Source organism: Lates calcarifer, linkage group LG1, assembly GCF_001640805.2.
Source record: "Lates calcarifer isolate ASB-BC8 linkage group LG1, TLL_Latcal_v3, whole genome shotgun sequence".
In the NCBI taxonomy this organism is placed as follows: domain Eukaryota; kingdom Metazoa; phylum Chordata; class Actinopteri; family Centropomidae; genus Lates; species Lates calcarifer.
The window spans coordinates 19,495,023-19,516,092 of record NC_066833.1 but is presented as its reverse complement, the minus strand read 5'-3'; the positions used below and the strand labels follow the sequence as shown (position 1 = coordinate 19,516,092).

General features: G+C 39.4%; 3 protein-coding genes and 1 long non-coding RNA gene across 4 annotated transcripts in view; 1 reads left to right on the top strand and 3 right to left on the bottom strand.

The window, feature by feature from the left end:
• LOC108901098 (uncharacterized) overlaps nucleotides 1–5,314 on the bottom strand; it is a 73,221-nt gene extending 67,907 nt beyond the window's left edge. The window contains exons 1-2 of the long non-coding RNA XR_007813604.1: nucleotides 5,001–5,314; nucleotides 1,077–1,136 (exon numbers count right to left, since the gene is read on the bottom strand). This is a non-coding gene — a long non-coding RNA (uncharacterized LOC108901098). The remainder of the gene's footprint in view (nucleotides 1–1,076; nucleotides 1,137–5,000) is intronic.
• A 3,145-nt stretch (nucleotides 5,315–8,459) lies between these two features.
• LOC108901071 (polypeptide N-acetylgalactosaminyltransferase 5) lies at nucleotides 8,460–14,007 on the top strand. Its single transcript, XM_018702433.2, has 10 exons — nucleotides 8,460–8,754; nucleotides 8,844–9,010; nucleotides 9,789–9,908; nucleotides 10,869–11,004; nucleotides 11,134–11,253; nucleotides 11,367–11,484; nucleotides 11,573–11,902; nucleotides 12,250–12,330; nucleotides 12,718–12,870; nucleotides 13,120–14,007. The coding sequence occupies exons 1-10, from the start codon at nucleotides 8,471–8,473 to the stop codon at nucleotides 13,258–13,260; spliced, it is 1,650 nt and encodes a 549-aa protein (XP_018557949.1). The 5' UTR covers nucleotides 8,460–8,470; the 3' UTR covers nucleotides 13,261–14,007.
• Nucleotides 14,008–14,090: 83 nt separating this feature from the next.
• LOC108901073 (ermin) lies at nucleotides 14,091–15,853 on the bottom strand. The gene is made up of 2 exons (XM_018702435.2): nucleotides 15,075–15,853; nucleotides 14,091–14,979 (listed from the first exon to the last, which is right to left on the bottom strand). Exons 1-2 carry the CDS (start codon nucleotides 15,613–15,615, stop codon nucleotides 14,570–14,572), a joined length of 951 nt encoding a protein of 316 aa, XP_018557951.1. The 5' UTR covers nucleotides 15,616–15,853; the 3' UTR covers nucleotides 14,091–14,569.
• A 1,122-nt stretch (nucleotides 15,854–16,975) lies between these two features.
• Nucleotides 16,976–20,554, bottom strand: cytip (cytohesin 1 interacting protein). The gene is made up of 8 exons (XM_018702438.2): nucleotides 20,312–20,554; nucleotides 19,887–19,964; nucleotides 19,656–19,710; nucleotides 19,366–19,468; nucleotides 19,022–19,115; nucleotides 18,823–18,889; nucleotides 18,544–18,610; nucleotides 16,976–18,323 (listed from the first exon to the last, which is right to left on the bottom strand). Exons 1-8 carry the CDS (start codon nucleotides 20,470–20,472, stop codon nucleotides 17,851–17,853), a joined length of 1,098 nt encoding a protein of 365 aa, XP_018557954.1. The 5' UTR covers nucleotides 20,473–20,554; the 3' UTR covers nucleotides 16,976–17,850.
• Between the last annotated feature and the right edge of the window lie 516 nt (nucleotides 20,555–21,070).

The window sequence follows — 21,070 nt, the reverse complement described above, 5'->3', positions numbered from 1 at the left end:
AAACAAAAGAAGTCAAGTTCCTCAAAACCGAAAGTCTTCCTGCATTCATTTTCAGAAGATGGCAAGTTGGTGAATCGTTCAAAGTGTTGCATGATTATGGCAACAATTTCAGTCCATGTCATCAATGGATTATCTACATAAACTTATGGTTTAGCAGTGGTGAGTCATAGACGGTTACAACATGTAAGAGTGTAGATTATTCCCATCTATTCTTCTCCAATTTATTAAGATTGATCTCTTTTTATATACTGTTTTGAGTGATCTAAGGACACCTGCAGGTTTTTATTTACTCTTTTCTATGGTATTATCAAGATATTATTCACTATTTTTGCTCTGTAGCGCCATAAAACTAAATGTATTCTGTTGTCTTCTGTTTTCAGGGTAAAATGAAACTTCACAATACTAAAACTTTTTGTTCGGATGCAAATCGTGTACGGCAGCGTCCACAAAGAAAACTGGGGTTGTCCAAATGGCTGTGGGGTAAAAAGCTAGCCAGTGGGCATCCCAGGTGCCAGCGGGCACTGTCCTAACTGTGTACCTTTGGCCAGAACTCATTATAGGGTGACATTTAGGACTGCTGCTGCCCATGCCAAGTCAGCCCTCTGGATTGAGACAAATTATGTAGTTATTTTTTATGTCAGACATTAAGTCATGTCCAGTGGGAGCCAAATCAGTATCACCTTCATGTCACCTGGAAAAAAAAATGATAAAGGCTGTGGACTTTTTAAATAGGGGCGTTATTCAACTTATTTGGTGAAATTATCTGGAGTTACAAAACAAGACTGAATTGAATTAGGGCCTGATCTGCAATGCAGAGACTTAAACATTAAGACAGTGAAACAATTAAGTGTTATAAGATTATAAACTGAATGAATGAGCTAAGTTATTTTCTGGATGCAAAATTCTTCTTATTAGATTCATTTACTAATTCTCAAAGTATTTATTTAACACACAAACATACGACGAACGGCAAAAAAAATCACAGTCCTGTTTGGCTGTGTCTCCTCTCTCTTTTCTGTGGATCCTGGCAGAACATGTTCTGTTTAAGAAAAAAAAAAAAGAGTAAAATTTTCTACCTGTACACTGCAGAAGGTGCAATGGCATCCCTTGCTTTGTGGATGTTATTTCTTCCAAGCCTGAAGAAAAGCGAGAAATCAACAGAATTAGTGATGAAAAAAGCATAGAATTTGCTATAAGCCCTTTGCTAAAATATCACAAGGGTTTATAATAATAAACAAATAAACAAATAAATCATGAGAGCTGTATGCTGTAAAATAAAACAAAGCACCTACACCTGTGTCATATCACTTATGACACTTCTTATGATTATCATAGATTTACAATGTCCATTAAAAACAAATATATTTCATGGCTACAGGTCAATACCTTATGAGCTTTTTTTTATATGTTTTCAAGTTACACACATGTATATATAGCGAAGTGAATAAAACAACATGCGTCCTTGTTGCAGATTCTTCCAGGAACCAAGGGGGATCGTTATCCCCACAGACAGCACACAACAAGAGCAGAACTAAAGCTCCATCTTGTGGACTAAAGTAAGCACAACCAAGTGGAGCTGTAATAGCTTCCCAGGTTGCCCATGTACAGGTTTGGCGACAGAAATGCTTGCTTTAAACCCTTGAGATCATAAAATACTACAAGAGACAGAAACTTTGGGAATGTATGGCAGTGCATGTTTGCGAAAAGAGTAAAAACCTGCAATGAATCAATACAATAAATATTTTATGGTGTTCTCATTTAGTGGGAGAAACATTTATGATTTTAGAATCCTACAGACACATTAAACAGAGGGGACAAGTAGCTAAACAGAACAATTAAACACTGATGAAATGCTCACTAAGTGAACAGTCCACAGTAGCTTGCAGGTACCTCACAAAGCATGAAATGAATCAAAGTTGTTTATCTTATTTGTATTATTGGGTAAATTATAGATAATTGCTCATTTGATGTATTCAGAGTAAAGCATTCATTTGATGCATATGCTGTGGATATTTTCCACACAAACTTCAAGATGTAACAAACGGAAAAAATATGGGATGTAATTGATTATAAGTTAATTGCGCAAAGGTCTCACTGATGGGAACCATCTGTCAAAACAAACTGTACATTCACTAATTCTAATCATAATTAATTAAATAGCTAACAAATTACATACATCATAGTTAGTACAGGGGGAAAACTACCGCAGGAACTGTTATGAAACAAATTAGCTTTAACAATGAAAGAAAATTACATCACATAACTAAATATTATACTCGTTTCCGCAAGCCATATTTCTTAATGAATTCTCTAATTAATTTAATTCACACAATGTGCATAATTTGGAGCTGAAAATGTCAGTGGGTCAGACTTAACCATATTGTTGCTGGCTGTCTATTTCAACGAGTGCCATATTAGCACAACATGACCTCTATGTAAATTACACAGACCAACTGTTGTAATTTTAATTCCAGCGTCTAATTAACATGTTCTAAAGATATCATACAAGTGCATTTAACTCATTTTACACATGCCAGTGTCAATGCAAGATTTTCATTTGCCTTAATTTCGTGTAATCCTTTTGATGAGATACACCATGACGGTATATGTTACAGATGTCAAGGCTGTTATTTTTTCATGCTTGTTGGATTAAGTGTTGAACTTTCTTGTCAGTGAGACTCCCACCACTCTCAAAACTCAAGGCTTGTACATGCATGTCCATGTACATTACAAAAGTGTTTCTGATAGAGGAGGGCATTTTAGATACCTATTCAATCTTCTTACACTTATCCCATCCCTCTCTATTGTATTGAGGTCAACAGGCACAATTAAAGATAGTAAGACTGATTGGCTCAAAGGATTTTACAGAGGTATTTGTGTCTCTAGAAAGAAAGAACACCCCATAGTTCAATATTGCACGGTTTATGAGCATTACCAGAGGAGAACTGTTATTATGATTATTGTCAAGTGTTTTTTGCAGGTGGTGTGTTCCTATAAAGAGAACCTCTGGAGGACCACACGGTCCCACAGAGACAGGATTTAGATGGTTGACAATATATCAGCTCAAGACACTGTAAGCTGCTAAACACATTGAATTTACAGATATGTAATCATCGACTGTACTGTGTACTGGGGCTGCAACTTACAGTTATTTTCATTATTGATTAATCTGCTGATTATTTTCTTAATGAATCGTTTGGTCAACAAAATGTCACAGAATGTGTGCAGAATGTTTTTGAAGATGACATCTTCAAAAAGTCTGTTTTGTCTTATCAACAAATCAAGACTAAAAAATATCCAATTTCTAAGGATATAAAGTGCAAATCTTCATATTTCAGAAGCAAAAAAATGGGAAAATAATTTTAAATGATTGATCAATTATGGAAATTGTTGCTGACTAATCACGTCAGTTCTACTGTGTATATGCAAGAGTGTGTTTATACATTGTTTCACCTCAGGTAATGCACTGTGAATGAACATTTATACACTAGATGTTGGCTTTCACTGCTGTATCACCTGTGTTGTGTTTGTGGTAACCCAGTGCCCGAGCAGTTTAGAGAAAATACACTCAAATTTACCAAATGATAGCATCGCTGAGTGTGAACACCAAGATGGGTGAATAAATTAATAAAACTGCCCAGTGGAAGAAACATATAAGCTAACACATGCATTGCAGGGCTCGGGGCTATCCTGAGGCCAATCATTTAGCTAACACACTAATGAAAGCTTGTGTAGTGTGGCTAAGGGCAGCCACCATGGGAGGTACCACTCCCCTCCCTCCTCATGTTGGGGACTGTTAATAGGCTGGATGGAGCCAATGGGACTCCCAGGAGAGGCCCACTGATGAAGAGGAAAACCTGCCGTTGCCTTCACTAATCACTGCCTAATGGCTGCAGTAACACAGGTTTTACAAATGTGATTGTGCCTGTGCCCGTACCCATGAGTGTGTGTGTGTGTGTGTGTGTGTATTGGTGATCTCGCTAAATGTCATTGGTGAATCTATTATGTCTCTATTCACAGTACTGTGCATATTTCGCTATCAAAGATGTTTACTAAAACCGCAACTTACGTTAACGGTTGCATAGCTAGTGCTTTTTGGTTATCATGACCATCATTTTTCAAGGCACTGTCAGTTTCAACATAACCAAACCACAAAATATGAAGATTTGCTGGGAGTTTTTTCTGTTATGATTGATAATGATTGAACATTAAAGGAACAGTCCATAATCAAAATTCTGTAAATTTGACTGAAACCTGCCATCACTATCAACCTGATGATGAAACTAAATTGTGTCTAAATGCTGGGATTGGACTGGGAAACTGTGATGGATAATTTTTCTCTATTAATCAACTCAACAAGAAAATGATCTGCAGATCAAACAATAAAGAATAAGCCTATTGTTAGTTGGACCCCTCTTTAAAATAGTGGCATTTAATAAAATAGCAGTAAAATAGGCCACATTCCCCCATTCAGAGCTGTTGTAAAACCAATATCTGATATTTTCTCATAGGTAACTCTTCAATTACTTAAATTCACCCTACTTTTTATGATTAAATTACACAATAGGGAAATAAATTGAATACTTTGTGTTAATTTCTTTGGTCCAATATGTAATAAGTTAAGAAGAAGACAGACATGACTGTGGGCTCCTAACTTGTAATGTAAACTTCATCTACAGTTCTACTTTCATTGTGCCAACTCTGGGTCCATTAACATTCTTTCGACCTGCATCGAGTATAATACGTCTGACGACAGACACGCACAGCTTCAATTAATTACAGTGGTTAATCAAGTTATACAACATTTTAAGGTGTGTGCGCTGTCGGTTGCAGGTGTTACCTTACGACAAAGGAATGGACATAAAACGTCATTTGGATATTGTGATGTCAGGGCAGCATGGAAACTTTTCTACACAATAAGTAGGCGACACAAAACAATGCGCTAAAACATTTCAGGTTCAACCCCTATCTGTCACTGTCAAACTGCATGTACGGCTTACCAGGTAGCTCGCCTTTTGACGTTGATACTGACCGGTGGCTATACTTTTTAGCCAAAGTAAACGTGAAGCTGTAAAACTTCTGTATTAAGAAATTGCTTCCGGTTATGACCTACAAAGTAAAGTTTAAAGCGCATTAAAGAGAATTTGTTGCAATGACTGAGCTTGACACTTCTAAACAGGGGCAAAACAATATCAAATCATATTTCACTCAGTTTGCTTTTGCTAGAGCTTTCGACCACAACACACAGTACTGATCAGCAAATTGATTCAGTTGCCATGGAGACGTGGGTGGTCAAATTCTACATGTTTCTGGGCACCAGCTAGAATCCAGGTTGACCTCAGATCATGGGGCTATAAAGTTGAATTAATAGTTGGGCTTGTCAAGCTCACAAACACACCTACCCATCTGAGGCTTTTTCAATATACTTGGTTGATGCACATATACTCCAGAAAGGCTATATTTAATAGTAACATCTCAGAACTGTGTTTTAAATCTGGATAATCCAAGGGAACATTTTTCTATTGTGTTTGGAAATGTGATAAGAAAAAAGTAAGTTAAAAAAATGTCTGGGGAGAAGTAAAATATATACTAAAAGGGATCTTTACCTTTACCTATGGAGTTCAAGCTTTTCTCATGAGGTTGTTATCCAAAAGAACATAATATAAGGAAGAAAGAGCAATTTTTTATAGATCTATGATTGTTAAAGGCAAAAAGGATGATCATGGAAAAATGTAAATGGGCTAAGTATTGGTAAATGGTTAAAGGAGTGGTCTGCATTTTTATCCTTTAGAACAAAATTACCTATTCCATGAGTGAAAACAACAACTTAAAAAGTATGGGAAAGCTTACTGGATCAGTGGAGTGATTTTGGAGATTACTGACACGCTCCTTTATTAGGAGTAGGATGCAGGCCTAGCCTACCTAGCTTTATGTTGACTCAATGGTGGGATGTAGAAGGACACTGATTACTAGCTATAGGAGAAATCAGAAGAAGTACTTATTGATCAACCAAGCTTTCCTTCTTTTCCAGGATTTTGAGACAAAGTTATTAATCCTAAACATATCAACACTGAACATCTGTACACCAGAATATTTCAGGGCTGTATTGAGCCATTTTGTGGAAAACTAAACTCATATTCACAACAAAAAACATGTTGTTTCTGAGCACAGTGACTCATTCTGGCTTAAAAGCTGAGGTTCAGAGTTCATTCTTGACTTTGGAAACTGCAGATGACAAAATAATTTCACATGGTCCCTTGAGAAGGTATTCAGCTAATTGTGGAAAGATTTAGAAAAGCTACTTGGATCTGTGACTGGATTGTGACTTAAACCAGACCTTGTCTTACCACTTGGTCCATTTTGTAGCTGTTCTAGAGCTTCTGATCATAATAAATATCAGCTGAAGGGATTTACCCATTTGACTGCAGAATAGATTATAACTGGTAATAATTTTCCACCTTTGTGGAAATTGACAGTGGCTGAATACTCCAAGATATGGAATACCATACACAAAACTTAGGAAAGACACTTTTTGAAAAAAATTGAGTCTAAAATTTAGCAAGTCTAGTCTGTGGGATAAATCACTTCTACAGAGAGCTTAATTTAAATACACAAAATGACCACAAAGAAATGCAAAACAATCCCAAGGAGAGGCAAACAACCAGAAGGCACAAAGAGAGACAGAATGGCTACGAAGTGAGACAAATTACCAAAACAAGAGCCAAACTACCAAAAAGAGGTGCAAAACAGTCACTGAGACACAAAAGACCACAGATTCAAAATGACAAAAAGTGACAGAAAATGACTGCAAAGGCAACAAAGAGACACAAAACGACTATAGAGACAAAGAAAAAAAACAACACAAAGCTCTAGAATATAAACTGAATGGACCTTGTGTTGAGACTATTGCAAGAAGTTACCACTTCCATGTCCTTACTTACCTTATGTGGTAAAATAATTATCTAAGTCATTTTAGAATATATTACACTTCTTGTCTACCTGTGAACGTAAATCGATTTTTTTTTTTTTTTTTTTAACAATAGCTGCACTTTGAATACTTTATTTTGAAGGCAAGACACACCGCTTCCTGTTCTCCTGTAGCTAACTTGCTGTTAGCTCCGTACAGGCCGAAACTTTCTTGTCAATCTATCCAATCAGGTTTTACTGACAGAGTGGAAGTCGGTTGCTACGTCCTCATACAAAACTGTGAGTCAGTCAAAGTTGTGGCGTGGAGAACTAGCGAAGAATACCTTTGCTTAAAACTACGAGCACGTTTCTTTTCGTCGGGGAAAAGTTGGTGACTTTTCCGAAACAGACAGAATGTCTCCAGGCGGTTGGACTTGACCAGAGCGATACGGTATGGAAAAGTAACATTACATTGTAGCTTTGTGCTGGGCCACGGGTGTCAAACCCTGCTGTATTTCTGACAACACCGACAACCGCTGCTGCTCCGTGTAATATTTCTAGCATGCCACGCAGGCAGCTAACTTCTCCAAAGACAAGGAAACTTTGCCTTGAAACTAGAAGTGGCTCACGCCGAATAATGCTGTGACATTTTCTTTATTTTACCGTGGATTTGTGTTCTTCTTAACAATTTGAAGAATGATGAAGGTTAGACGATACTTAAGGGGGAGTGGGAGGGTACTCGCGTTTGTGTTCATTGCTTCAGTCATTTGGTTGCTGTTTGACATGGCTGCACTTCGCATGTCATTAAACGATGTCAACAGTCAGCTGCTGAAGGAGCGGGTGATAAGAGAAAGGGAGCTCCTCAAACAGAAGCCCAGGGTGACAGAGCTGGTGAAAGGGGGGTTTAAACACCCGGTGCAGAGGGTGGACATGGCTGTTACGCACGCGGTCAAAGGACCACTTAGTTCAGACATCAACCTAGCCCAAGTGTACAGACAGGGAGGCAGGAGACAAGACCAAATGCTGAGGGACAAAAAGGGGAACTCTTTTGAGAAACCGGGAGATAATCTTCCCAAGGCGGACCACTATAAATCTGCAGTTCCTAAACATCAAGAGGGAGCTGCCCTGCAGAATGTCACATCAAAGCATGGTGTTCCTGCAAAGGAAAAAGCAGTAAACTCAGATCTCCATGGGGCGAAATTGGAGAAAAATAGAGTGATCGAAGCCTCTAATAAAGATAAATTACCTGCAGTCGTGTCTGACATAACCCAGGTGTTGCCAGGTGCACAGAAAAACAAACATGCTCCTTTACCAACCTCAAAGAAAGAACCCATTAAAAGTGGAGATGTTGTTCAAAGTGCTCTGGATAAAACTAATTCAAAGATGGATGAAAACGTTAAAGATGAACTTAACAAGACTGGAAAAAAAGTGGACCATCTTCAGGCTGAGGAGGCACACCCTGTTAAAACAACATCAAAACCTCTCAACAAGGAGGTAAAAGACAAGGACGTAAACATTAATGATAAGAAAAAACAAGTTGAGACGATTGACAAGAGTGATCTAAATGCAACGAAGAAGCCCGAAACCTATAATCAAGCTCCAAACGGGAGAGGACTCAAAGGATAACTCTGTCCCTGCCAGAAAACCAGGTGTCCACAAAGTGCTTTCTCTGGATGTGACTCTCAATCCCAGAGATGCCAATGCAGTGGGCCAGTTCGGTCAGGCAGCACTTTTTGCCAGTAACGAGGATGCAGAGGTGAGGAAGAGATGGGACGAAGGGCATTTTAATGTCTACCTGAGCGACAAGATCCCAGTGGACCGTGCCATTCCAGACACCAGGCCTGAGATGTGAGTCTGTTTTTTTTCCTCTGCATTTTATCTCTTCAACAGTTTTGACTGCAAAACTGAATTGTCCTTTTTGCCGTGTTTTATTCCAGGTGCGCTCAGAATTTGGTCCACGATGATTTGCCCTCCACCAGTGTGATATTCTGTTTCGTGGATGAAGTGTGGTCCACGCTCCTCCGCTCTGTGCACAGTGTGCTCAACAGATCTCCACCACACCTCCTCAAAGAGATTATTCTGGTGGATGACTTCAGCACCAAAGGTAATAGTGTCCTGAATACTTCACAGGTAAAGCATGTTACTTATTTGGGCCGCCACAGGTGGGCGTATATTTCTAACACCAGAAAACAAAGAGAGTTCTAGGCTTTTGTTTTTAGAGGCAAGTTCTTCTTTTGGCTGGTCTGCAGTATACACTATCCCAAAAAAACCACATTTACTGGCAATAAGTGGTAGGCACTGCAAGAATACACTGGTAATGATAATACACCAAATAAAAAAGAACTCAGCATTGAATTTGACAGTATTGAAAATTGTTCACACATTTTCTGGCTGCAGTTGTTTGGTTAAGTTAGAAATTAATAATGATTAATTAAATATTTTTCTCATTTTAGGCTGTAATTATTGTGTGTTAAATCCCTTTTCTGTACTACACATACTTTTATGTGGAATTGTCAGATTAAATAATGAAACAGTTTCATCGCAGGTTCCAGTATTCCAAAATATTCACTTTACAACTGTATAAAACAGAGAAAACTGGCAAAACAAAAAAGAGAATGTTTGGCATTTTTATTTAGTTAACTTAAATGTTTGGCACTTTACAATTATCAAATTATTGTTGATTAATTAATATTTGATCAGTCAATCTACTACTTGTTTTAGTTCTACATAACAAACATACAGTATTATCTGGGATCTACCCATTATTTGAGTCCTTGTTTAAGTTTTACCTCAGTGGTTCTAATGATTATTAATATTTTTAAGTGCTGTAGAAAATTACATGTTATAACTTGTGGTTTTACCACTCACTTGTACTCTGGCAGACTATTTGAAGGAGCCACTGGATAAGTATATGTCCCAGTTTCCCAAAGTGAAAATCATTCGTCTGAAGGAGCGGCAGGGTCTGATCAGGGCCAGGCTGGCCGGAGCTGCTGTTGCCAAAGGTAAGCACTGCTACGATTAACAATTTTTGCAATAAATGTCTTCAATCTGTGGTTCATACATATGTACAGACGTGATTGAGGATTGAATGAGGGATGAAGAAAGATGAAGACTGTAACAGAATCATATACTCAGACTTTGTAACTGTAAACCAGAACAGTTGGGATAGGTTAATGTAAATTCTGATACTATATTACTGCAGCCTTTGTTAGTGATGTACTCATATGAATGTGGACTGCCTTGCTTCACAGGTTTGTAACTGTAGGGACTGTTGTATCATGCTAATCCACATGACTTCGATAGAAGCACTGTACAATTACACAAAGTCTTTCCAGGTCATGTGCTTGCAAATGAGCTCATCAGATAAGGAGAAGTATGTAAACATGTTTCAAGTCTAGGTATTTACCTTTACCTTTTGCAAGGAAATAAAACAATATATGGGCTTGAAGTAATGTATTGATTTGCTGTAAAATTAGAACATGCTTTCTCACGCAGTAAAATTGCAAACATTAACAGAGTAATCTTCACCTTCTGGTTGAGTGAATAACATTGATTGTGGTTTTTACCTCGTGCATAGTTATCTGTGTTTCTGAAACTCGAAGTAGACCACTACATTTGCGCCAGTGTGGTAATTTTATTACTTGTGTGTACAAAATAACAACGGTTGTGAAAGTTCATATGTAATAAGTAGATTTAAAACAAATACAATACTGAAACACAAGAGCAGTAGCATTGAAAATTAGCACATTTAGTTGCACCACACATTCAGTTGAAACCCCTCCAGACTTGTACCTGCACTCTAATCATGTTTACTATGTGCTGATATGCATATTATTTACATACATCAACAAACGACAGCCTTTCAAAGCACTCTTTGATACGTATTACATGGTTGCATTGTTAAATTGTAGATGCTGCTATTTGCTTAACTGCAGCAGGATGTTTGCTTTCCTCTCATGTAGGTGAGGTTCTTACCTTCCTTGACTCCCACATTGAGTGTAACGTTGGCTGGCTGGAGCCACTCTTAGAGAGAGTCTATCTGGATCGCAAGAAGGTTCCCTGTCCAGTTATTGAAGTCATCAGTGATAAGGACATGAGGTGACTGAATGAAACCATATATGAATAACAGACAAGGCATACGTGGAATTCTAGAGTAACGTTGAATGTTGAATAGTACAAAAAATTCATTTTGACGTTGCAGCTTCAGTTCTGGCTCTTTTTCTTCAGTTATATGCTGGTTGACAACTTCCAAAGAGGTGTTTTCAAATGGCCTTTGGTGTTTGGCTGGAGTGCATTACCAGAGGAGTACATTAAGAAGCATAACATGACCGTTGCAGATCCCATCAGGTACCTCTGGTTTTTCCATGCTGTTCCACTGCTCATTGACATAATTTTATCAAAATTTCTGTTTCTGACTAAAACCAGTGTTTTTATTTTAATTTCTTTATTTTATCTTAAAGGTGTCCAGTCATGGCTGGAGGCCTTTTCTCCATAGACAAAAAATACTTCTATGAGCTTGGTGCCTATGACCCTGGCCTGGATGTATGGGGCGGGGAGAACATGGAGATTTCGTTTAAGGTATATCACTCAACTAATTCATACAGGAATATTGTCAATAGAACCTCTCTCACATGACTCCTTATTTCACATGTTTCCATCTGAACAGATCTGGATGTGTGGAGGGGAAATCGAGATTATCCCCTGCTCTCGAGTGGGACACATTTTCCGAGGACAGAACCCGTACAAATTCCCCAAAGACCGACAGAAGACGGTCGAGCGTAACCTGGTGAGGGTGGCCGAGGTCTGGCTGGACGAGTACAAGGACCTCTTCTACGGCCACGGCTACCACCACCTGCTGGATAGAAAGGCCATTGACATCGGCAACCTCACCGAGCAGATTGAGCTGAGGAAGAGGCTCAAATGCAAGAGCTTCAAGTGGTACCTGGAGAACGTGTATCCAGACATGGATGCTCCTTTAGCCAAAGCTGAAGGCTTGGTATGTGAACAGCTACAACAGCTTGTATTTCTTGTATGTTTTTGTCTCTTGCAATCACAATACTCTGCATCTTTACTTCATGCTTTGTTTAAATTTCCCTAAGTGATAAGTTAAAAATGAAAGCCTGTCATCCTTTTCCTGAATCCTGTTGTTATCCTGCTGGGAACCCCTTAACAAAACTGAACCAAACAGAGACTGTGATTGTGTTCTTTAGGAACAAAGAACTGCTGTCTGTTAAAGCCTTGACAGCATCCAGTCAGGATTCATTGAAGTTATAAAAACAGCATCCATTAAACAAATGTTTTCAGCACTGTTGTTTAACTTCTGCAAATTTTTTATCAATCAAGGTCTTCAATCGTGGCTTAAGAAAATGCCTCGCTCTGCAGAGCGGCTCTCTGTCCTTCGAGATATGTGATCTCAGTAAGCAGGTAAGTGTCTATTATATATTACTATTTATTACTTAACAGGAAATACACAATACTTATTAAGTATTTCTTATTATCCAAAATGTTAGCAAGGTTTAGATTTTTCTTAGAGTTTCTGAGGAAAGTATGCACATATTATGCAATTTTGACCTTGTGACTGTGGTAATTATGGGAGGTATAAAACAGAAATATCCAGGAATAGACTTAAACCAGGACAAGTGCAGTCAGAGTCCAAGACAGGACCCAAGCCACGATAAACAAGGGTGGAGTCCAAGACGAGACAGAGCGTTTCTAAATGCGGTCTTCTTGGATTCAAAACAGCTCCACTGAGCCATCATTCAACAATAATTACATCCTTGTCACTCCCCCCTTTTTCTCTGGGGTCTTCAGAGTCAGCACTTTAATTACACCTGGATGAGGCACATTCGCCAAGAGGACCTGTGTGTTGCTCCCCAAAGCAAGGACAGTGGCTTTGGTTTACAACCATGTGACAACACCAAGCCTGAACTTCGCTGGTTCCACAAATCTTCCAACTCAGCTCTGGTAGGTTGATTTAGGGTGTGCCAGTTTGCTTTGTCTACTGTTTTTTATTGTTCTTTCTCTTCACAGCTCTTTTATTGGAGAAATTCTTAGTCACTGTAAGACATATTTCAAACGAAAGGATTGGCCTGCTTCAAATACAGTAGAAGCAAAACATTGCTGTCAGTTGAAAATTAGTATAGGAGGATCAAGGAGTGTTTAGAGGCTGAAGCATTGTTCATTAATTGTGTTTCCTGTTTTGTCTCTTTGAAGGCGGAACACCTCATTACAGAGTTTGTTTCCCACCACATGTGCCTGGAGGCGGGGGCTCTGGGTGATACTCTTCACCTCAACCCATGTGTTCCCAGAAATATCTTCCAAAAGTGGCAGTTCACACACTACCATGCTCAGTGATCAGACTGATCACGATTTTTATGTGTTAAGAATGCACTAATAGAGACCTTCAGTGGCCTCACACCACAGTATGGTCTGTGGTCCAACCTCAAACCAAAGGACTGTCCAGAGGAAGTGGGAGAGGCTTTGGTGGCAGTAATATGAGTGGTGCAGGGCAGATGGTGTGGGGGCGTGCAATGTTTCTAATGTCCTTTTAATTCATCAGCATGGACTGACCTTGAGGTTAAACACTTGTGCCAGTGGAAAGAGAGAATATTTCTCTGGTTAGGAAGGTTTGCACCAGGCTTTTCTCATTTCAGATAAGATCCTCTGCACTGCTATTCTGGGGAAAAATGCCTGAGATGATTTTTTTTACAGAAGTGGGCTACTGGTGAATGTCTATGGAAAAACACTCCTCTGACAAGTTCTTCAGTACAACATATCAGTTCACTGCCAAAGATATAAAGTGCGTCATTTGATTTGAAAGTGTTCTTGTTGTCGGGACTGAATTAAATTGCATGTAAAGTAGGATTAATTAATTTGTATAAAATGTATCGCATATTTTCGGTGAGACGTCTACTTTTCTAGATGTCATGTACTTTATTTTTGATGAGGTGCTGGGGTGAAATGGCTGCTTCTCTGGTTTTTAATGATGTGTTATTTAGGTGCAAGTGTTGATGTGAAAACTGTCTCTCTGTGTATAATTTTTTTTGTCACTAGGGGGAAGTGTAGGTTCAAAACACCCAATAAACCTGTGCTGTGATTTCATCATGTTGGGATCTGTTGTCAAGCCCTTTAACCACAAACTCAAGGAAATGCATTTTCTCAAGAAAGTAAAAATGATGACGATAAAGATTTAATAGCATGTGCCTCTTTATTATTATTTTTTTTGTCCACTAGCCATTAGGACATGTAAGTATGTATGCTCCATTAATCACCTGAAAATGCTTACTCTAATAGCTTCAGTACTCTCTCCAGAGTTTCAGACACCGAAGCTCTAATACCAAACAACATAGCTTGTAGGATTATAAACCACAGAGCTTCTTATTTACTTAATCTGCTGTTCAAGTACCTGCCTTACACAACAAGTATTTTTGTGCTAAAACCAAACGGGGAAAAAAAATCTTGTGTGTCAGGTTGTGTGTGCGTTATGTCAAATGTTATGTCAGTGTGTGTGTTAATACTATCTCCAAGTAGATTTTAGAACTAATATGTAAACTGTGTAACATGTGGAAAACAGGTACAATCAGTTTCCTTTAGTGCCAGTTTTTGTTATCGATCACAGCCAGCAGTTTTTATTTTCCTGAAAAGGGGAACTGAAACCATCTTCTCATAAATTCATTATCATGTACTCAAACTCCTCTATCTTCTGGCGGGTGTTGCCTCTACGGATCTTGCGATAGGACACGGTGCTGTATTTGGAGGAGGTGAGGTGGTCGAAGGATTTCTGGTGACAGTCGCTGTCGCTGGATTTCTTCGGCAGGGGCAGGGTGGAGTAGCCTGGACTGGGGCCCTGATGAAACCCCACAGGAACATGCGAGTTGCATTCCTGCTCTGGCTCCTGGTCTACCTCAAGCTGTCTGTCGCCTGATATGTGGAGTTCAGCACTAGACATCTCTTTTGGGACTTCTGCCCCTCCATTCAGCCTTGTATGACTCGCCTCATTAGTTACATCAAAGGGTTCCAGGTTTAGTGTCTGAGCCTCTAGCACCACTTCTTCCTCCTTATCTTGTAGATTTGCTGAAAAGAAAAGGAAGGGAAAATCTCTTTTGCATAAACAAAAACCTCCCTCAAACAGTCTGTTTCACTGCATTAAAACATTTAACTCTTCTTACCTTTTTCTGATGATATGTTCTGCCCAGGCTGTGTTTGCATATCTGCATTTGTGCAGTTTGTTTGCAGACATTCTCCACTGGTGCTCACTGAGTTATCTGCTCCTTGATCTGCAAAATCTGACTGATACATCTGTTCAGTTTTTGGTGTCTGGAGCTCTTGGCGTTCCTCTTCTTGTTTGGTCTGAATGACCTGGGAAGTCACCTCCTTCTCCATCTCTTTGTCAGTAAAGATTTCTGTTCCTGGGTCACCCTCCCTCTGCGGGGTAGGTTCCTCAGCTGCTTCGCTTTTGACAAGATGCTCGCTCACGTCAACGCCAAAATCACAAGATGCTTTTACGTCCCAATGAGTTTGGTCCTCATCGCTGTAGAACACCGAGTCATCCCCCTCCTCCATCGGCCACACATCTCTCTCATCAGGCTGATCTAGGGTCTGTAAGGCCTCAAGAGTGATCCCACCAATGATCTCCAGTACCTGGGATACCAGTGCATTTTCTTCTTCTGCTGTGAATCTCTGGGCCTTTGGAGGCGTGCTCGTCTCCATCTCCGTCCGTCTGTTTTTCTTTCCTCTGTGGTGTTGGAAAATAGTCAGGCAGCACTGACGCTCTGACTTGTTCTTTGCAGAGTATTTGTTGAATCAGAAGTTAAACAGCACTTTCACATCATCTGCTCCAGGGTTCCACGAGTGTGTGTGTGTGTGTGTTTTTATCCTACATGGTCAGAGAGCAAAGATACAATCAGTGCAAGGTCAAGCTCTCCCGTGTTACTACCATGTCATTCTGTGTGTGTGCTGAATCACTGAAGAACGGGGGTTTTGTTGTGGACCTAACAAAGGTTCTTTGTGACTCTGGCATCTGCATATGGACTGATTGTACTCATTCTTTAATCTCTGCTGGGTGACCACCCTCCTTCTGTAACATTTTGAGTCTGGATTAACATTCCTCTTTAGGTTTTCTGAACAGTATTTTACCACCTGAACCAGCAATGTTTTTGTACACCATGACACTAAGCCCTGCTATGTTTTGAGTTTTAAGTGCATAAATATCTTAAGTAAGGTGCCTGAAATTCTGGTATAACTTTCTGAAAACATATTAGTGCTCTGTGCAGGCAGTGATGGAAAGTAATTAAGTGAATTTATTCAAGCACTGTACAACAACTTTAAGGTATTTTGAGTTTGTCAGTTCTATGTTACTAATAGTTTCACCTTTGAAAATTCTCACATAGATTCATCTAGATGACTGTTAAAGAGGTAATACTCGCAAATATTTCATAAAACCGCTAGGATTAGAGAGAAGTAAAAAAAATAGTGACTTTAGGCTAGGTACCACCAGAACAAACTACATAACATTATATAACGTAGTTCAAACTAGATGCAACTCAACCATATACTGCATTAACCTTGATGCAACTGTCTGTATATGTGTGTGTGTGTGTGTGTGTGTGTGTGTGTGTGTGTATATATATATATATATATGTATATATATGTGTGTGTGTGTGTGTGTGTGTGTGTGTGAAAAAGAAATGATCAGTTTTGTTGTTTCAAAATAACGTGCTTCACAATTGTTTTCTTTTTGTGCACAGAAATAATCATGTGCAAGAAAGTAGTTACATTTATTATAATGTGATGATACCCCAGTAACTCTCTTTCTCAGCAGCAGCAGGAAACCAAACAAGTGAGACCTATTACAGGAAATGTGTGGTGCTTCTTTTCTCAAGTTTTATAGCTTCAGTTTGAAAACTGTTGTGCTTTCCCCAAAATAACATCACTGCCTGTTTATGAGTAAATTCTGTGTAATACATGCATTATCAACAGAAATCTAATAAGTCACACTTTTCCTATTGAAATTGTGACTTTAAAACGAGTGTGCATTACTACCTGGTATCTGACAGAAAACACCAGTGGGTTTATGTAACTTCACAAGTTTATTATCTTTGAAAAAGCCTTTTGCATACAGATGATCTTATCATAAAACATAATGTCTAAAAAGCTGCATTTTCTTTCCACTTCAAGTGACAGCATACAAATTTCAGTACATTTTGAATTAGCAAGAAGCAGTTTCAGTGTCTCTGAGCATCGAAAGTAAGTTGTATATGATCTCAAATAATTTTGGAAATGAAAACAGGTAAGTAGTACTCTCATACCCACATCCTGTTTTGAACTGAGCAGCCATGTATGTGGTGTAGAGCTCTGTAGGTTTTGGTTTTGAGCACCAGAACGTGACAAAAGTGTTGTTTAAACCTTTCTCTGACTAAATAAGTGAATGATTTTCATGTATTTTAAATCACAACAGCTTCATTTTAAAATTCAGGGTGCTACATGAATACAGCTACTGCATTTCAAACTGTTCTGATTAATGCTTATCACACTCTATGACTATGGCATGGGGGAAAAAAAATATTCAAGTTAGTAGGATATATAATTTCATCTTTTATACATCACAATCTGGTGCATACATTCATTCAAACAATTGTTCAAAGGGAGAATATTTTACATTTTCGTAATGCTTTTGTGCCGTGAGTCCAAGACAAACACTGAGCCAGGTTCACCTTAAAGGCTCAGCACCCTCTTAAGAAAGCCTTTGACACTGACAAATGCCAAGTGCCACAATGTCCATCTTCTCTGTGTCTGCATTAGAGCAAACACTTAAAAAATATATTTTTAACTGAGCGTTAACCCAAGAGTTTAGGGTTAAGCCAACCTTTTAAGAGAGTGTAAACACTTCATTACAGAGTCTCAGTGTACACTCTTGTTAAGCCTTTGAATGAAAGGAACAACAAGTCACTGGGTGTTTGTTCCCATCTCCTCCTCTTCAACAGATCTTTGGAGTCCAGGGATTAACTTGAGGATGTGTCTGCGAACACTGGCTCGTCTGCTTTTCCTGGGCAGGGTACCAAACAATGAGGAGATCCTTGTTTCCTCCCAGGAAGGCGAGAGGGAGCTGCTGCTGCCGGCCAAACTGGAACTGCTGGAGCGGCTGAGGGATTGGTGATGATGGCTGGAGCTCGACGAGAACCTGCCAGAGCTGTCCTGTGAGGGAAAATCTCTGGAGAAGAAGCAGCTGTCGTCCGTGTTGCTGGCTGCGCTGCAGGGGCTGGGAGAGCACAGATCCCCAAACACACTGGCCTGGTCACTGTCGTCTGTCATCACACTCCTGTAGCTACTGTCGCTGGAAAAACGCCGGGCGCGGTGGCTTGAGGGGGAGCTCAAAGAAGAGTCCATAGAGAGGTGAAAGCTACTGTCATTTAGGTGACCTGAAAAAAAAAAAAAAAAACATTAAGTCCCTCGTGAGTGAAAGCTCCAGCTGTCAAGAAGTTTGACACAGGAAGTTCGTCAGCAGCTTCTACATTACTGTTCATTCTCAGGGGAACTCCTTCATCTAAACTATCTGGAGTTTACACTTCAATTCACATCATTAACAGTCTAGGCTGTGAGAAAGGAAGTGCTGTGGTCTTACAGCTGAGCAACACTCACCTCGCATTAGACGTTTTTCCTGTAATGTAAGTGCTTGCAGCTCCAACAGCTTCTCACGTAGTGATTGCTGTATGGGCAAAAAAAAAAAAACAAAACAAAAAACACTACGGTTACACTTTCAGTAGATTTTCTAGCTGATGCATGCAGGACATTTACAGTCTGAAATACTAGGTGTATTCATACAGTGGTGTAGAAGAAGGCCAACCTGCAATTAACTGCAGTGTGGCAGATTCACTCACAGGCTGTGTAATACATATGAGCAGGGTTGAAGAGACATACCTTAAGCAGGTTCATCCTCTTCTCCAGTTCTATCTGCTTCACTACATTCCCACATACAGTCTCCATCCTAGAATCACAAAATATGACACATTACACACCCTTTCACCAGAAGATACTGTTATAATACTGCTTATATTTCCTTATTCTCTTGTACTTTGTTGTGCCAGTATTTCAGGAAATTATCATTGATGTCACTCACTTTAAGCTGTTGGTTGATTCTCTTATCAGATCGAGTATGTGCTGATGAGATGAGCCTTCAATGCTGACCCCGTTGATTGTGACAATAATATCTCCTGCAATAAATGAGGATGCAAAAAAAGGAAGCAATCAATTTACGGGAAGGTAAGATGACTTTGTATTGTATTTGTGCATCAGTGCTTGTGTGTGTGCGTAGGTGGGTAGGGAGAGTCGTTTCATTTGTGGCAAGAGATATATCTGTCAATCTATGTACACCAGAAAGGAAAAATAAGGTTTGACGGTTTTATATGTGTATGAGAGCCTGTGTATAGCGACTGTAGGGTAGGGAGGATGTGGGTGGTTCACCTGCGGTCAAGCCAGCACTCTCAGCAGCGCTGTCCTCCTGCACCTTGCTCACGAAGGTGCACATCTCCACTGCAGAGCTGTTCTTTAGCTGCAAGCCATAGGTCTGCAACAAAACAATTTTTGTCACAAAAGTTGCCAAAACAATACTTTTCCACAAAAAGCTTAAACATAGGGTGAATATTAAAATCAACTAACCTAATTAACTAAAATTTGAGCTTTAAAAACTTGACAGGGATACACATTTTCTTCAATTTTACATCTTAACATTTATAATATGTTATGGGGCTTACCTGAATTTCAAAACCAAATGTTTCATTGTCTTGTTTTTCCAGTGCAATTGTGGTCCTGTGCAAAAGAAAAATGCAAAAAAGACAGAAAATAAATATTTTGGGGATATTCCTTTGAATTGAAAAGATCTATTGCAAAAAGAAAATGCAATATATAGTCTTTTATATGTAGTAAAGCTAAAGAAGAGACCTTCTTCTGTGTGAGAAATTGCACAACAGGTTTGAGTGATTTACCTTTGTGGGTCAGAGTAATCAACCAGGGAGTTGGAGCAGGGTTTGTCTGGGCTGCAAAAGGAGAAATGCAGAGTTCCTCTTTAAAAATAATATAATAGATTTGTGTTTAATAACCCTATGGAAACTACAGAAGTGGTTCGACGTAAGAACATGTTGATCCTATAGTGTTACATAACTCAAAAGATTAAAATTTTTTAAAGGCTTTTGGCCGGTTGCAGGGAGCTGCTGTACTTCTGCAGCACAATTTGTGGTAAATCAGTGAACTGCTTCTCATTGTAAAAAACATTGTTAAAGAAAACTCTTGCTCTAATTTTTCTTTTATGTCCCTGTGTTATGATATTTGACTTAAATTTCAGAAGTTTAATCACTTACACTAAATATTTTCTAACCATATACTACACTTGAGTTATTGTCTCACCTTGCACACTCTGGGCACAGAGTTTGCGTTCTGCCGGTGTCGATCACTGTTTCCCCTCAGTGAGCGCCGGTACCATAGAGAACTTTTCTTCCTCTGAGTATTATCCAGAATGTAATTGTCTTGGCTGCCCTGGCGTTGAAGTCCATTGAAATTCATGGTGGACTGCATGGTAGAGTAGTCCTCAAAGCACCATCATGTTCTGCTGCAGCTGCTCTTCAGTGACTGTGTGGCCCTGCCCTGCTGTGCAGCCAAAAGCAAAATGTGTCAAAACGGAAATCCATGTCACGTGATGGTTGTGGTGGACCTGCATTTGCAGATCACAGCCTGGTGTAGCCACTTTCCTGTTCACCTCTTTAAACTCTTTTTGTTCTCTTTCTTGAGAACGGCTGGTCTGCTGTTTGGAAGAGAAGAGAAAAGGGAATGTATAAGCTGTTTTTTTTTTTTTTTTTGCTAATTCCCCTTCAAACAGTCCCTTTCCTTTCTGCAGTCTTAGCAATTCGATTTATGGTCTGTCAGTAATCAGCAATGCATGAGAAAACTGTCACCTCATGCCTCCACCAGCACCTGCTTTCAGCCTGTCTCACTCTCAGTTTCTCAATGGGCTAAGCTTTGGTCTGAGCCTGAGTCCTGTGTTCTGCCAAGCAGGCAGACTTGTCTTATGAAGACAGACAAAAGGCCGGTTTAGCTCGGGGCCAGTGTCACGCTACCCATACAAACAGCATGGGTCATTGGGCCGAAGGCATCAGACATGGTCAGATCAAAAGAA